The sequence below is a fragment of the Sorex araneus genome, chromosome 1, assembly GCF_027595985.1.
Source record: "Sorex araneus isolate mSorAra2 chromosome 1, mSorAra2.pri, whole genome shotgun sequence".
Taxonomy (NCBI): domain Eukaryota; kingdom Metazoa; phylum Chordata; class Mammalia; order Eulipotyphla; family Soricidae; genus Sorex; species Sorex araneus.
In genome coordinates, this window is record NC_073302.1 from 173,573,715 (window position 1) to 173,591,288 (window position 17,574).

At 52.8% G+C, this 17,574-nt stretch overlaps 1 protein-coding gene across 1 annotated transcript in view; it reads left to right on the forward strand.

Annotated features, from left to right (window-relative positions):
• Nucleotides 1–17,574, forward strand: part of MCC (MCC regulator of WNT signaling pathway) — a 263,692-nt gene that overhangs the window by 240,725 nt on the left and 5,393 nt on the right. The window contains exons 13-16 of the mRNA XM_055119442.1: nucleotides 4,724–4,958; nucleotides 7,010–7,195; nucleotides 9,987–10,087; nucleotides 17,027–17,149. Of these exons, the coding sequence (XP_054975417.1) occupies nucleotides 4,724–4,958; nucleotides 7,010–7,195; nucleotides 9,987–10,087; nucleotides 17,027–17,149 (645 nt within the window). The remainder of the gene's footprint in view (nucleotides 1–4,723; nucleotides 4,959–7,009; nucleotides 7,196–9,986; nucleotides 10,088–17,026; nucleotides 17,150–17,574) is intronic.

The following is a 17,574-nucleotide window of genomic DNA, read 5'->3' on the forward strand; positions in this document are numbered from 1 at the left end:
ACCCTTGTGTCAACTCAGTTTCAGTTCCTTTGATAGTCATCAGTCTGTGTCTACAAAAGGTGCATGGCCAAGAGGGCTGGAGCCACAGCAGACTGCCCCAGCCATGAGGTCGCAGTGAGCCCCGAGTGACTCCAGGCAGCAGGTCAGCCTCTGGATGGCCACTCTTGGTTGGTGTCACCTCCATGTGCAGTGAAAGGGGGAGGACCTTGAGGAGCCCAGCCATCACTCTCTCAGTTGATCCCAATATAGGTAATTCCTCTGCCTTAGAAAGAAAACTTGGGGCCAGAGTGATAGCACAGTGGGTAAGGCATTTGCCTTGCACTCAGCCGACCCGGGTTCGATCCCCGGAATCCCATATGGTCCCCCAAGCACCGCCAGGAGTAATTCCTGAGTGCAAAGCCAGGAGTAACCCCTGAGCATCGCTGGGTGTGACCCAAAAAGCAAAAAAAGAAAAAAGAAAACTTGATTGAGGTCAGACCCACCAGCTGAAAGGGGGAATGGGACGAGAGTTGGGCCCAATCTGGGTGCTTTGTAATCAAAGAAAGAGAAGTGCTTTTCCTATCAAGGGTCAAAACTCCTTGGAACTCACACTTGGAAGACTGAGTTCTGTTGTCTGGGCTTTAGACACATTCCTGACAGTCAGCTCTTGTTCAGGTGTTCTTTTACCAATCTTTTCAGTTCTGTGAGAATGGGTAGAGACCAGAAAATGTGCACTGCTTTACCTTTCTTCGCTAGGATCCCCTGCATATAACAGAATTCATGCTAATTTTATCCACACTAGACCCCTCACTAGAAAGTGAAAGGGCAAGGAAAATAACTTGGGATATGTTATATATTATCACAGATTTAGATGTTAAGGCCCTTGGTCACAGGTACCAGAGAGACACAAGCCCCAGCACCACATATGGTCCCCCAGCCCCTGCCAAGAGTGATCCCTGAGTGCAGCCAGGTGTGGCCCAGAAATGAAACAAAACAAAGACACAAGCAACAGACCTCTGGTTACACGTGTCAGGAATGAACTCAAGTGGCTCGACCAATCAGGAGTGTTGCTGCAAGGATATAGGTGTGGGGTGGGGTTGAGGGTCCTGGGCTGTTGCTCACGGTGTTAGTGCAGGTCCCCAAGCCCCACGCTGCTGTCCCACCCCTCGCGCTGCTTTTGAGGAGAGAACAGCCACAGCCTCCCACATACACACAGGGGCTTGGCCAAATGAGCCAGCGTTAGAGGGAAAACCCACCACGGATATTGGGCCAGGCGGGTCCAAGGGGGCTGTGGCCTCTGTGGATCCCACGTGGCCCCTCTGTGTGAAGATAAGGGTGGAAAGCAGGGTCAAGGAGCAGTGAGCCCTGGACAGGGCACAGCAGGGCACCAGAACACCTGGTCTCCAGCACGGCCAGTGCAGGCAACACCTGCCCCGATCTAAGTGACGTGGAGGGAATCTCTCAGTGACCATGACAGGAGGAATGGTCTGTTGGCTCTCACTCCCGCTGTGCAGGGTTGCCAGTAAAGTCAGAGCAGGGAAACAGCTGTCGTAAAGACTGGGGGAAGTGGTGTCGCTCAGAGAGGAGCCCTGAGAGGCACCCCCGGCACTTCCTCCGTAGGCTCACTCCTTCCTTCCTGTCCCTGGCTGCTCCGTCCTCCCGGTAGCAGCTACTCACATTAATTTGCTCTTTCTGAATGTGACTATTTCATTGTGAAAAAATTGCCAGAGCTCCCATCCTTGTCCTTATTTGTGTCATTCTCGTGCAATTTCCATTGAAATGCTTTTGAGAAATAGAATTTTCTGCCTTACGAATGACTAATACTTTGAAGATCAAATGTTCACGATTCGGTTACCCGGCAGGCGCAGACGCCCCCTTCTCTGCACCCTCACTGCATCTGGGGAGTGAATACTTTTTCAATTGGATCAGTCGTTCAGTAAAAATATGTGAATCTGTTCTGATTGTTAAAGATATTAAAAATCATCCCTCATTCCAGAGGAGTTAACAATAGAATTTTTAGGTCTCCTGACTAATGTGTGACTCTAGCAACTGAATCTGGAATAAATTAATATTTGATTTTAAATATCTGGTTTCCAACAGCATTACAACATCACCTTAAAAAAAAAAGCCACATACATAAAATCTGTCTCCTAGACATCTGTTTCTCATTTGGGTGGGGGCAGGGGCTTGCAGTGGGTGGGGCACAGCCAGCAGTACTCAGGGGCCTGTGGCGAGGGGACCAGGTGAGGACCTTGTATACAAAGGTTGCCCCCCAGCCCTTTGAGCCCCCAAATGCTTCTCATTTTGTCTTTCATTGTCTTCTAAACTCGGGGAACATAAAGCCAGAGGGTTTTTAACAATTTTAGAATCTGGCAGCAGATTTCCCATATTTGTTACAGTTCCCCCTCATTTAACCTCCACTCCTAGATCTGAGATCCTTCAAGTGTGTACAAACCGAGGGAATTTGGATATATCGAGTGTTTTCTGTTCTTGGGGTTTACAGTTCTCTTAAGAATTAAACCCTGAGTGGAGCAATGAGGTCTCACTAGCCCTGTAGTAAGACCCTGTAGTAAGGATGATTGGAAGTTTGGAGGGAGTTTGGAGTGACAGCAGGTAAAGCACTTGCCTGGCATGTGGCTGACCCGGGTTCAATCCCTAGCATCCCATATGACCCCCTAAGGTTCAGGAGTGATCCCTAAGTGCAGAACTAGGAGTATCGCTGGGGTTGGGCAGTTGACATAGCCAACGTACTGCTTGGCAGAGAGGTCATTCGGAGATGGCCTCCAATCATCCTTCAGGTCTTAGCCAAGCAAGCCAACCTGCAATGTCCCTGGGAGGCTGTTCCTTGGTGCAGATGGCAACCTGTGCCCCTGGGGAAGTGTAGCAAACCGTGAGAAATCCACTCTGGTTCTCAAGGCTAGAGAAAGGAAATGTTCCACCTTTGAACTTTCTGCCAAGACATCTAAAGAAGGTGAAGTTTTCTCCTTCTCCATCCTTTTTTAACATCTACTTCCTCCAATCCCTTGCTATTGTCATTGTTGCAATGACTAGTTTGCACTGAACTGACCATCATACTCTCACACTGGCTGATACTCTCACAGCAGCTGTGATACGCACACTGGCTGTGATACTCTCACTGGTCGTGACACTCCAACACTGACTGTGATACTCTGATACTGGCTGTGATACTCTCACACTAGCTGTGATACTCTCACACTGGTTGATACCCTCACAGAGACTGTGATACTTTCACACTAACTAATACTCTCATACTGGCTATGATACTCTCTAACTTCACTGGCTTATACTCTAACACTGGCTGTGATACTCTCATACTGGCTGTAATTTTTTTTTAATAAGTGAATCACTGAATTTACAGATTTACATATTTTTTGTGCTTTTGTTTCAGTCATACAATGCTTGAGTACCCATCCCTCCACCAATGCCCATTCTCCACCACCGATGATCCCAGTATCCTTCCCACCTCGCCACCCGTCGTCCCCCCCTCCACACCACCCTGCCTCTGTGGCAGGGCATTCCCTTTTGTTCTCTCTCTCCTTTTGAGTGTTGTGGTTTGCAATAGAGGTATTGAGTGGCTGTCATATTCAATCTATAGTCTATTTTCAGCATGCATCTCCCATACTGAGCGGGTCCTCCAACCACACTTTACTTGGTGTTCCCTTCTCTATCTGAGCTGCCTTTTCCCCCAGCATGTGAGGCCAGCTTCCAAGCCGTGGAGCAAACCTCCTGGTACTTATCTCTGCTATTCTTGGGTGTTAGTCTCCCATTCTCTTATTTTATATTGCACAGATGAGTGCAGTCTTTCTATGTCTGACCCTCTCTTTGTGACTCATTTCACTTAGCATGATACTCTCCACGTTAATCCACTTATATGCAAAGTTCATGACTTCATCTTTTCTAACAGCTGCATAGTATTCCATTGTGCAGATGTACCAAAGCTTCTTTAACCAGTCATCTGTTCTCGGGCACTTGGGTTTTTTTCCAGATTCTGGCTATTGTAAACAGTGCTGCGATGAATATACAAGTTCAGATGTCATTTCTACTATACTTTTTTGCCTCTTCTGGATATATTCCCAGAAGTGGTATTGCTGGGTCAAATGGGAGCTCAATTTCTAATTTTTTGAGAAGTGTCCATATTGTTTTCCAAAAGGGCTGAACCAGTCGACATTCCCACCAGCAGTGTAGGAGGGTCTCTTTCTCTCCACATCCACGCCAACACCAATTGCTTTTGTTCTTTTGGATGTGTGCCAGTCTCTGTGGTGTGAGGTGGTATCTCATAATTGTTTTGATCTGCATCTCCCTGATGATTGGTGATGAAGAGCATTTTTCATGTGCCTTTTGGCCATTCGTATCTCTTCCTTGAGAAAGTTTCTGTTCATTCCTTCGCCCCATTTTCTGATGGGGTTGGATGTTTTCTTGTATAGTTCAACCAGTGCCTTGTAAATCCTTGTAAGGTTTTTCTTGTAGATCTTACAGTGGCCCCTTTAGTCCTTCTTTTAAGTTTGGTTTTGAGTCTATGAAGTTCCTAAGCTGTTGTTTATCTGTGAAATAGTGTATTGTTCCTTCAAGTTCGAGTTTCTGTTATTCTCCCTCCTTCCCTGCCCAGAAGGCAGTGTTCATACCTTGATCTTCTTGGCCTTGCACTGAAGCAGCTTTGCAGGGGCAGCTGCCAGGGCAGCCCAGCAAGCACCATGTGGAGACCTCACAGTTGCTCTCTCCTCAGCACCACCAGCTCCACAGCCAGTAGCTGTGACATGGAGTTCACCAAAGAGGATGAGCAGAGGCTGAAGGATTATATCCAGCAACTGAAAAATGACCGTGCGGCAGTGAAGCTGACCATGCTGGACCTGGAGAGTGTCCACATTGACCCGCTCAGCTATGACGTCAAGCCCCGGGGTGACAACCAGCGGCTGGACCTGGAGAACGCTGTGCTCATGCAGGAGCTGATGGCCATGAAGGTAGAGAGCCGGCCTTACGCAGGAGCTGATGGCCAGTAGGGGGCGGGGCTCACGCAGGAGCTGATGGCCCTGAAGGTAGGGGGCCGGGCTCACACAGGAGCTGAACCCTGCCCACACTAGCTCAGCACTGCCTGGACGAATAGGAAAGGCCTCTGGGAGCCAGTGGGTTGGTGATAAGTCTCTCCTGTGTGTACACGTGCACACACACATGTACTGGCACATATACAGAAATTTGCATGCATGCACACATGCACGTTGCCTGTCCCTGTGGCTCCTTCTTCTCTTCCACCATGGGAGGCGCCTGTGGGAGAGCAGAGTTCCCATAGCAAGGCCATGCCCGGGCTGTTCCGGAACACCCTGCTGTCAGCAGAGAAGCAGGCTGCCCTGCCGCACAGGCAGAACTGGCTCAAGCGGGTGCGGTGGCCAGTTCCCCATGGCTACCTCATGCTGTTTGCCGTGCCGCCCTGTGATGCTTCCTAGGAGTGCTAGGACTGCCTCTGGCCCACCCCCAACATTTCCGGAGGGGCTTTCCTGGGGTGCCATGCACCTGGAGGGGAAGAGTCCTACCCACCCCACTTCTGCCCGAGGCTCCGCGCTGTCTGTCTGGGTCCCACATTGCCCTCTTCCTAAGCTGGTGTGTGCTTCCAGTTCCTGGCACTGAGCTTTGGAATTTCCTGGTTGGACATTCCTTGTTATGCAAATGAGTGACTCCTGTTTGGATCCCTGGACAGCTGGAAGTGGGGGTTGGTCCCATGGCTAACGGAGACTAAGGGAGCAGGGCCTGCCCCTCATTCTGCCCTGACATCCTGGGGAGCCTGGCCAGCGAAGCCCAGAGGAGCTTCCTGCTTGGCGCCTGGACTGAGTGGTCAGGGCAGAGGTGAGCATCAACCACAGCCAGACTCAACTCTGCAGGGTCATCACTGTCATGGAAGGAGAAGCTGCACAGGGCTGTGGGTGGGCCTCCCGAGCACGCAGGCCAGACCCTCTAGAGGGTCTTGGCGCTGCTGTCTGGATTGAGTCTCCACAGGGGTCTCCGCTGGGGTCAGGAATGCGTCATGCCCTGGGCTGAGCCGGACAGGGAGTGGTCAAGTCCCCAAGGACAGCTGAGCTCCCTGCAGGCTGGTTCTGTGTCCCTCCCATGCTCACTCTTGAGCTGCCACAGTGACGTGTCCAAAGAGCCTGTGGGGACCCTGCTGACTGGAGTGACCACAGTGCTCAGCCCTGCCACATGGCACAGTTCCCCACTCGCTCCTGACTCCTGCCCCCATGGCTTGGGAGCAGTGGACTCAGAATAACCATGAGTTATTCTTTGTTCTCTCCCTTCCTCCCTCTTCCTTCCTACCTTTCTTCCTTTCTTCCTTTCCCCCATCTCTCTCTCTCTCTCTCTCTCTCTCTCTCTCTCTCTCTCTCTCTCTCTCTCTCTCTTTCTCTCTCTCTCTCTCTCTCCTTTCTTTCTTTGTTATTTCTTTTGGGCCACACCCTGTGGTGCTCAGGGATTACTCCCGGCTCTGTGTTCAGGGATCACTCCTGGTGATGCTCATGGGGACCGAACCTGGGCCAGCCATGTGCACCCTCCCGCTGTGCAACTGCTCCAGAATCACCTGCCTCATCTCTCCCCGGCTCAGCCCTGCCTCTCCTCTTTCCGGGGAAACAGGGCAGCAGCAGCTGGCTCCTGGCAGTGGCTTCATGAGCGGTCATCTCTCCCATCCTGGGCCCTGCGGCCCTGCAGCGAGGCTGGTCATCAGGATTTGTTCAGACACCTGTTCCCCTTCTCCACTGCCTCGGGACCTCCTGATTCTGGTCAGGCCAAATATTGTATGATGGAGTCGGTGTTATCTTGGCCTGGAAAGATTTTTTTGGTGAAACAAAAGTTCCTTTTTCTAGGAAAAGTAAGGTCAGAGGAATTTGTTGTACCTTTGGTTTGCGGTCGCCCGAGCAATGCCAGCGCCCTGGAGGCACCTCTGGCCCCACAGAAATGGTCTGCAAGAGTAGGAATTTCAGGAGACTGCCTGCTGTGTTCGGGTGGGGGTCTGAGACATGCCTGCCTACAGGAGGAGATGGCCGAGCTGAAGGCCCAGCTGTACCTGCTGGAGAAGGAGAAGCAGGCCCTGGAGCTGCGGCTGAGCACGCGGGAGGCGCAGGAGCAGGCGCACCTGGCGCACATTGCGCACCTCAAGGCGGAGGTGGAGGAGCAGGAGCAGCGCACGCGCAGCGGCAGCAGAGACCAGCCCGGCCAGGTGGGTCGGGTGGGGGTTCCTGCCCCGCCCCCATGCCCTCACCCGGCCACGGTCATTCTAGAGAGCCTCTGGGTGATGGTCCACGGCCTGTCCCTGCCGCTCCCCCGGTGCTGGCCACACAGGACTGTGGTGGAAGCAGGTCACATCCTCGTCTGAGTGTGACTCCAGCTGTCACGCGGCAGCTGCCGCTCCTAGCAGGTGGCCTTGTCCTCCGTGGGGACACTTCTGAGTCCACAGGTCTCAGCATCCCGAGACCACGGAGGGCGATTTCCTTGGGACTGCCTTGCAGACGGACAGCATATCGCCCCCACACCCCAGTATTTCTGCAGCTCTGAGAGTTAGAGCGTTGGAGGAACAGGTTCCTCGTCCCAGGCCGAGAGCCACACTTGGTGTCCACATCGCATCTCCCTGAGACCATGCCTGGTCACTCTCAGCATGCTTGCTGTGTGCGAGGTGGATTCTGACTCTCAGCCCGAGGCAGGGAGCACCCTGGTGTGCTGTGTGACTGAGACTGACTCCCGCACCTGCTAGGGCCCCCCGGCAGCACCGCACGCGGGAGTCGTGCAGGCCAAGGAGCGAGCAGGGCCGTGTGGCCCGGCTGGACCCTTGCCGTGGTTCATTTGGAGGGTACGGGGGTTGTAAAGGCAGCCCGAGGGACAGTGGTGGGAGACCAGTGATCAGCCCCGTGGTCCTGGCAGTGTCCTAAGTGTTGTTTCAGGTCAGTTTAGTCTGTTCTGAGCTGGCTGCGAGGCCCAAGACCAGGTCATCTCTAGAACATCTACTCTTGCTCCCCAGGGTCAGTGTCACTTAGAAAATTCCCTGCAGCAACTTCCCTGAGTCCCAAACCTCATGGCACCAGAATGCAAATGTGGAGATTTGTGCAGGTTTGTTGGAGTGAGAGCGAGCCTAATGCAGACAGCTAGGGCAGAGCATGAGGAAGGAGAGCAGCAGGCATCCGAGCAGAGGGACAAAGGACTCACAAGGGATGGACGCGGGGCCTGCAGAGGCAGGCTGGCAGGGACACGTGCCAGCTCAGGGGTCCCAGCACCTCCAGGCTGGGACAGTCTGGCCTAATCAGGCATCTGGCTCAGGAAGGTGGGGGTTAGCCATCATTTGGGCACCGTCTGAGGACAGAACTCCTTTGCTGGGGGGTCCTCAGGGTGTGGTCAGTGAACTGCACACACCCAGCATTTGTTTTCACTGGTGAAGTACCAGGCTTCGTGGAATGGCTTGGTACAGAAGTGTCTTTGACGGGAAAGATCCGGTGGTTTTTGTTTATATTTGAGTGAGAAGTTACATAAGCATGCCTTGTGTTGTTCAGGTCATGAATGTAAGGCTTGCTGGGATCTGGTCTTCAAATAGTAGATCTATTTACTGCTTCAGTGGAATCTCCTTCCTGGCCGTTCATTTGACTGTGTTTGGTGGTAGTGGCAGCACACAGGATTAGAGTAGTGCAGCCTGGACATTGGGCATCCCAGGGCCTTGGGGTCAGTGGGCTTAACCAGTGGAGAGCCTTGGTGCAAACACAAAGCAGAGACAGAAAGGAGTGTGGCTCTGTTCTAGTAACACTTTACTTATGGAAGTCACAGTTTATAATTCAAAAATCATACAATATAGTCTTTGTAAAAATATACAATATAGTCTTCCAATGTGTTTCTTGATTTTGAAACAGAAAATGCTTAGCCTATGGATCCTGTAGAAAGAGGTCCAAGGTCTGGACTTCAGATGTCCTCTGTTTGCTTTTGTTTTGGGGTCACATTGGCAATGCTCAGGAGTCACCCCTGGTTCTGCAGTCAGGATTAGCTTCTGGCGGTGCTTGGCGGACCATTTGGGGTGCCAGGGAAGCTCCCATTGTTCTATCTTGCCAGCCCCCTCAACCGCCCTCTTTTGGCCAATGGATGAGTCCTGGTGCAGTCCCGGTGCCCTGAGCCCTACAGTAGCACCACACGCTCCTCTGCACAGTGCTGAGCGCCAGCCCTCAAGCCCAGGATGGAATCTCTGGGGAGCCCCCCCCCAAAAAAGAACGCTTCCCTGCTGATAACAGCCTGGGTACCAGATCTTTTTCCAGTTATGATAGGTTGTTGCAGGCGATTCATGACTGATGCCACAGATGTTCCCAGATGTGAGCCAAGCATCACACGGTAGGCTGCCAGCCAGCAGGGAGTCCCGAGAACTGGCGGCAGAGGGCTGGCTGGTGCACAGAGCAGAGGTGGGGACAGGCAGAGGGCAGGAGCCTCCACGGGTGGTGGCATTTCTGTGACTGGGCACTGAGGGCTGTGCTCCCAGCGCTGACCTCCTCACCCTGCAGGCAGGGCTTTCTGCAGCCGCTCATGGCCTTTCCTGCTCTCAGGTCCCAGGGGTGGGCCGCTCCAAGTTTGTCTGCTGAGCAAGTCAGCCACAAATCCCAAGGCTGGTTGGGGCCAGACTCAGCCAGGAGGTGCTGGGCTGGAGAAAGTCCCCCTGCAGCTTCCCGGTGAAGATCCTGGCAGCCCTGCCCTAGAGTCCCACTGCTTGGTGAGGAGACTTGACATGGTTGAGTGTCAGGAGTTTAGTTTGCTGGTGTCTGGCTCTGAGCCGGCCGGGGCTGTTCTTGCCTCCCTGGAAAACCTCTTCCCTACAGAGTTGTAGCGGTCAGAACAAGCGTCCTCCCCCTTCAGAGCAGAGCGCCCTCTGCGGCGGGGGTCTGCCCTGGGGGTGGCAGAAGGACCAAGCGTCCGTGCCTCACTGCAGCCCCACCCAGTGGTCACCGTCCACAGCACCCTGGCGGTGACAGGCCTGTTTGCTGTTCCAGGACTGTCCCGATGTGGCCACCCTCCCGCTGCCCCTGGCTGAGCTGCGGACCACGTGCGGCGACAATGAGCTGGCTGCCGAGCTCGCAGGTGCTGTCCGCAGGTAAGTGCCCGTGTGAGTGCCCCCGCTGGCCCCCAGGAGCCAGCCGGCCATGCGCAGTGCTGGGAGACCAGGACCCAGGTGGTTCTGGCTGCCTCCTTGCTTCTCGCTTCTGCTGCTGGGGAGTTTCGAGCACACATGGGATGGCCTCTGCACGGGCCTGGGGCCACCTGGCTCCACACACTGGCACGGCTGCCCCAGCTCTGCCTTCTGTTGCTTTACACTCCAGGAGTCTTCCCTTCCCCTACTGATCTAGAAAGGGACCTCAAAGGTACACTGAAAGTATACCTTCTGTTTCACTCTAGTAACCAGGTATAGTATTTAAAAAGGTGAAAATAAATTAAAATTAAAAAGGCGAAATCCAGGGCCAGAGCAAAGGTACAGTGGGTAGGGCATTTGCCTTGCCTGCAGCTGACCAGGGTTCATATCTTATATATGACCACCTCCCAGCCCCCTTGCCAGCGTTGCCAGGAGTGATTCCTGAACACAGAGCCTGGAGTAACCCCTGAGCATCACCAGGTGCTGGGAGGTGAGCGTTACTTTGATATTCCCATTAAAGCAGTGTGATCTCGGCTGCCGTCCCCTGCTTCCACCTCCTCCTCTGCCTCTAAGTTTCAAAATCTAGTGTCACATTTCACATCCTAGGGCCAGGGGTCCAGCAAGTGCAGGTCCCTCTCTGACCCCTGCACCCCTCCCCACCCCCTCCTGCCCCAGGAGCCTGTGTGCTCTTCTGCAGAGGCTCTCGAGCAGCTGTGCCTCCGTTCTCGTCACTGTCCAGCTGACGTGCTGGCTGCAGTTTCGTGCCTAAGCCTCTTGCTCTTTCTGAGTGATCTCTGAGGCTATTTGTTGTCCTTATTCTAAAATTTTATTTTGTCTGTAGCAGAACTGTTTTCCCCCATGCAAACCTCCTGTGAGTGGGGTTTCCGGGTCTGTCTTGTTTTCTGGTTGGCTTACCCTCCAGGCCCCTTTACCCCTGTCTGCTGGCCAGCCCTGATGGCCACAGACCCACCTCTCTCTGCAGGACTTTCCTGTGGATCTTGAGCTGCCCTTCCTCTGGTCAGTTTCCTGTGATGTGCCATCCATGGAGTCCCCTGCTTCCTAATATGCTTGAAGCTCTTGTGTTCTTCACCTGCGGTGTCCATCAGCTGGGGCTCTGTGGTTCCTGTTTTCTTTTATGAACTCCAGTTTGCTGTTGCCCTGTCACGAGCTCCCCACTAACCCCAATCATTCACTCCTCCTGTCACTTCTGCAGGTCTTCTCTCTTTGAGCTTGAACAGCCAGTACCACTGGCTGTGTAGTCACATTACAATTGCTTTAACTGAGGCAGGAAAAAAGAAACTTAAGCAAATGCCTCAGCAGGATCCAAATGGCAGGACCCAGGAGCATGGCAGTAACAGGAGGCAAGGTCTGCTGGAAGCTCAGCCCCTACGTTTTTCAAATCCCAAATCACAAAGGTCTTCCCTCACACGAGTAGCCCACAGTCTGCTGACCAAACATTGAGTGATTGCATTTGTTCTGTCAGCCACAGTGAGTTTCCACCAGCCAGACTTCAGCAGTTCAGCATGGATTTCTAATCAAGACCCTACAAAGCCAAGAAAGACCCCACAGAGCAGTGGGGAGAAGGGAAACACACAGGCCTGCTGTGAATGTAGTATAGGGTGTGGACGATCATTTTTCGAGGGTATATATACAGACACCTGGTGTTTGGGGATCTTTTTTTTTTTCCATTAAATAAAAATCAACCCATTCTTTGAAGGTCAAGAATCAAGCCAGTTGAGGGAAGCTTGGTGGCCTCTTCCTGAATTTCTCTCTGGAAAATGATGCTTCCAGATGTCAGAGTCAGGGACCAGGCATTACAGTGATGAGAGAAACTGGGCAGGGCAGGGGGAGGACTAGCCACCCCACCGTGCCAGCCGCACCCCCTCTCCAACTGGGCAGCAGCTTTGACTGAGCTCAGGCCCACCCACCCCTGCACCTCACTGGCCTCGGCCTTCCTTGGGTGGGAGTAGACAGGTCATGCAGTCACTTCCGTAGGACACAGCGCCCGCCTCGGCTCTGCTGCCATCCCCCCCTTTGCAAGGAGACTTTCTACAGGCTTTCGGCTCCAGCTTTGCCACCATCCCCACCACTGGCTCAGGTCGGCGTTGGTGCATTCAAAGAGACTCCAGTGCCTGCACCCCTCCAGCCTCGGCCTCGGGCGCCTCTCTGCACTCGTGGCCCAGCCTTCCCCAGACATGAACTGTGTAGGGCAGACAAGGGCCGGAAGCGCTGCTCCTGGGCACAGGGGTGCCACTGCCTCTGGAGCTGTGAACTCAGAACTCCACCTCCACGCTTGGGGGACAGTCAGGGGCAGGAACTCCCAGCGGCCACATGGTGAGGTTTTGGGGGTTCTGGAGGGATGGAAACACCACCCCTGTGTGCTGGACCCCCTGCATCTCTCCCTTTGTGGACAGTTTCCAAAGCGGGATTTGGGGCTGCATGGTACAGTCGGCATTTTTTTGTTCATTATTTGGAGGAGGTAGGTTTTCAGGGAGATACTGAGAAATTGTGTTTCTGGAGAGTTCAGTTAAGTTTAGTAGCATCTGTCCAACCAGATGCTGAGCTGATCAGTGACAGCAGGCCAGGCCCTGTTCAGGCTCAGGCAAACATCAGGAGGCCTGGGCACACCTCACTGGGGGTCCCCGTCTGCACAGAAAGGTCCCTTTGTGCATCAAGTCTTCCCATCCTGATGAAGCAGTATCCCTGCGAGAGCTGCTCAGGTCTGACTAAGCTACGGGGAAGTGGACCCTTGCTGGCTCCCTTCAAAGTGGCCAGGAGAAACAGGTGACAGAGTTTCTGCTGTTGTATTTGTGGCGCTTTAAAACAGACGCTCCAAATGTGCTTGGCCCTGCCGGTCCCTTCTCAGGGAAAAACAAAAGCAAAACAGCACATAGGGTGTATTGGAAATGTTTCTGGGGGAGCAAACAGAAGCTCCCGCTCCAGGTGTACCCACTGCTGCCCCAGCCCCTGAGCTGCTCGATATTCCCCCCAACCCCTGGGGAAGAGCCACACCCTTCGCTAAGGATTTCAGAGGGCACTGCTTTATGAAGTTGGCACTGGCCAGTGCTCAGATTTGGCCGGTTAATGGTAACAGCAGGCAGTGGAACTTGTGCTGAGAACTTCTGCATGCTGGTGGGTCGCGAGCTCTTGGGTCACCACAGGGACCTGTAAGGCAGCTGCTGAGCCCTAGGCCCGCAGGGGCCCCCAGTAAAGCCTGGTGCTTTGCTCCCAGTAAAGCCAGGGTTGCCCTGGCATGCTTGGGTAACTGGCTCTTCTTCATTTCTGTCATCCAACTGCTCAAAGGGCAGGGTACCCAGGATGGCCTAAAGGCTGAGTGAGGGAATGTCCCCTCACATTGGGGCAGGCATTGCAGGTACACATGGGAACACTGCAGATGTGCATGGGAAAGCCTGAGCCGAGAAGCGTGGACTGGAGCATCCCATCCAGCAGTCCCTTGCTGCTACATCTGGCAAAATACAGCTGCACCCAGGCCTCTGCAGACTGCCTTCTCCGGGAGCTCTCATTCTCAGTCCCATGGCCTGCCCCTCCAGCAGGGCCATCACGAGCCCCGCCTGGGCCCAGCACCCTCCAGCAGCTTGCTCAGACCCCTGGGCTGCCCCAAGGTCAGCATGTGGCCACCCAAGAACAGTACCCCCAACACCATGAGTGAGGCCGCCACGGTGTCCCCCTGGGAGAGGGCAGGATGACTGTCCAGCCACAGTTTCTGCCCAAAGCTGGATTTCTTGATGGTGAGTGTAGATTGCGGGGATGTCCCCCAAATATTAAAGACAGATTTCAGCAACTAATATGCAGGAAACAAGGTGTTTGTCACCCAAATGTTTATTTTTGTCGTGGTGAGGGTGGGCTTCTCTGAGGAGGTGACAGGTAGGCTGCGATCAGAGTTGATGGGAGAGTGCCCTGATGGAGTGCTGCGCTGGGAAAGAGCCTGCTATGCAGAGCCTGCCCGGCCCCCAGATCCCGCGCTGGGACCCCAAAGGCTGCACCGGGCCAGGCGGGTCACACAGGGGTGACAGGAACGCATGCCTAGTGCCCTGTGGACACGGGAGCAGAGGACCGAGGAAGGCGGAGGCTGTGGCCGTGGTGGCTGCCCTGAGCCAGGCCAGGCCTGCAGGCAGCTCTGCCATCCTCGCTCGCATGGAGGCCTTTCTCAGGAAGGTCCGAGGGAGCAGAGAGCATCGACAGGAAGGATGGACGGGACCTGCGGGCCGGAGCTGCCATGGGCAGATGGACCGCAGCAGTAGTGGGCCGAAGGATCCGACGGTAGATTGCATGCACTGATCCCAGAATGTTGAGCAACTAGGTAACAGGGTACGCAGCTGTGAGAGGATGGGCCTGTCACCAGGAGTGGACACTGGGGCCAATGCAACAGGACAGAGGCCCCTCCAAAGCAGCATGGACAGTTCTCCCATGCACCATTGCCAAGGCTGGCATGTGCTCTATGCTGGGGGCTCCAGCAGCTGGAGGCCCGGCTCCACCCATCAAGCCCTGGGCGTCCCCTCCCCACCCGCCCAACATGACCCAAGGACTGCTGCTGGCTTTTCCTTTAGGACACTGCAGCCATCCTTCCCCACTATACAGGGCTCTTCAGGTGCTCAGCCTGGCCAACTGTCCAGCACCCAGCTTTTCCTTGACTGCAGTGCAGGTCAGCCCTCAACTTCACAATTCTGCCACTCCTGAAAATGGCAAGAACTTTCAGTGTAACCAACCCCAGGGGCCAAAGAGATAGTACGGTGGGATAGTTTGTCTTGCACACAGCCGACCCAAGTTGGATTCCTAGCACCCCATTAGTCCCCCAAGCCCTGCCAGAGTAATCCCTGAGCACTGCCGGGTGTGGCCTAAAAACCAAAAATTAACCCCCGAGCCAGAGAGATACTTAGAGGGCTGGAGCATTTGCCTTGAGAAGTGTCAGATTCAATCCCCAGAGGCCACCCGGTGTGATCCTGATACCACCAGAGAGCCACCAGATGTGACCGTGGTACCATCTGGGGACCACCAGGTGTGACCCCTGTTGGCCCCCAGCACCACTGACCTGAGTCCAATCAGGCCTACACAGCTGGGCCAGGTGCTGCCCAAAGTGCTTCAGAGTTATGAGGAGTGAAGGGAATGCAGAGAAAGCCCCTGTGGGCTAGAGCCCCATGTACCCATCTGGGGGACCTTGTTCTGGCCTTAGGGGAGGAACTGGCCCCGGTGATCCTGGGGACAGTGTTCTGGGAGCTGTGTATGGCTGGCAGTGAGCCCAGGGTCACTTGGCCCCTTGAGCCACAGCCCTGGCCCTGTAGAACCCTTGTGGCTGGGACGAGCATCATATCCAATGAGCAAGACACCTGGAGCACACCCAGGGGCAGAGGAGCCGGCTGTGTTTTCACCACCAACCATACGAAGCCATGGCTAGCAAGGGGCACGTCGAGCACACCTGTTTGCATCTTACTTTCTCATTTTCTCATCTCTCTGAGCATTGCTTTATTTGGGCAGAATAGGGAATATAAATTCTTCCTCAACTGACAGCCATGCCTATTTGAATTGGAAGGAATTGTATGCACAGATTGGGTTCCAGAGCAGCCTAGAGTAACTGTCTTCTAAGTCATCCTTTGGGGACTGAGAAAGGCTGTGGGCTGCACGCTAGGGCACCAGTGCCCATGTGTGTATGGATAAATTTAGAATTCCAAGACACTGGGAAATAGACCTGCAGACCCAGGCAAAAGAATCTGGTTTTACCAAATTCATTTCCCATATTTTCCCAAATTCATTTTCCCAGATGTTCCTGGTGTTCCCTGGGTAACATTACACCTTTTACACATACAACCCAGACCTACTGTGTCAGGGGCTCGGGGAAGCATGTGACTTTCAGCAGCTGCACCTGCTGGAAAATCAGAGGGAACACAGACACAAACATGTCTGGAATCCTTCATTTTCTAGAAGTAACATTAAGTACCAGGAAAAGGAAGAGGTAAAATTAAGTTGAATAACATTTATCCCAGCAGTTTCATTCAACACAAATTATTCAGATCTTTTACATTCTTTTGAGTCTCAAATTCAGTTTCTTTTTTAAGTAACCATTTTGAATTTTTTTGTTACCATTTTTATTAGGTACTGTGATTTTCAGTACTGTTCATTACACCTTTCACACATACAGCAACCCAACTCCACGTTGTGACCACAGTGCCCACTCCCTCCATTATCCAAGGACCCACACACACCAGCCACCCTCCCAAGTCACTCATTTCTACAGACAAAATCTCCAGTTCCAATCAATGCTTTTAGGCCATTTGTTGTTCCCTTTCTGTTTTTTATTGTGGACATGGTGATATCTACATGCATATAAAAAATCTGAATAAAGCTAAACTACTGACATTCCACAAAGTTGTAAATTTTGCTAATAATAAGTTGCTAAAAATACTTTTTCAAAGGCTTTTTAATATACATTGTAAAAATGAATAGCCTGGAAAATTTGACACTAATACATTTTGACGTTTACAGAAAATAGATTACTCCTATGGAGTAAGGCAAGAAAGTTAAAAATAATTTAAAAGAAAATCTTAATAGGCCTATGAAAAGATGAATTTTTTTTATCCTCAAAAGGGATTGTTGATTGGAAAATGTTATATTATCAGAGCCAGAGAGATAGTACAGTGGGCAAGGCACTTTGCCTTGGACATGGCCAACCCAATTTGACCCCCGGCATCCCATATAGTCCTACAAGCTCTGCCAGAAGTGATCCCTGAGCTCAGAGCCAGGAGTCAGCCCTGAGCATCACCAAGTGTGACCCAAAAACTCAAAAAAATGTCTTTTGAACCCAGTCTCCCCCGGCGTGGGGCCTTCCTCTCTGCCCCCACCTCCTTTCCACCTCAGCTGCTCACGGCCCCTACCTTGTCTCCTTCACAGAGAGAAGAAACTAAAAGCCAGAGTTCAAGAGTTGGTCAGCGCCTTGGAGAGACTGACCAAGAGCAGTGAGATCCGACACCAGCAGTCAGCGGAGTTCGTCACTGACCTCAAGAGAGCCAACAGGTACTGAGGGTGCTGGCGTTCCTGGCACGCAGCCTGCCAGCCCTGCCCTACTTCACAGGCCTGGCTTTCCCCACACACAAGCTGGCTTGTTTGCCAAGTAAGAAAGGCAAATCTTTGATTTGCACATTAATATCCTCCAGAATACTTTAGGAAACAATGTAAGACAGCAGTCTCAAACTTCTATATTTTGCTATTTCTCACTTGAAAATATAAAACCAAGATAGCTTTTTCAAGATTTCATTCTTTTACAAATAGCCATAAATTCACTACCTGCAAATGGCATTTTCACTTGTTAAAAGTGGTCGGTGGCACTGTTTTGAACATCTTACAAATCTCTTTCAATGTCTGGTTTCCTGAAAAACAGCTAGACTGTCAGTCTGCGACAGGGAGTACAACTAGTGCTCTGAAGCAGATGGTGAAAGCCG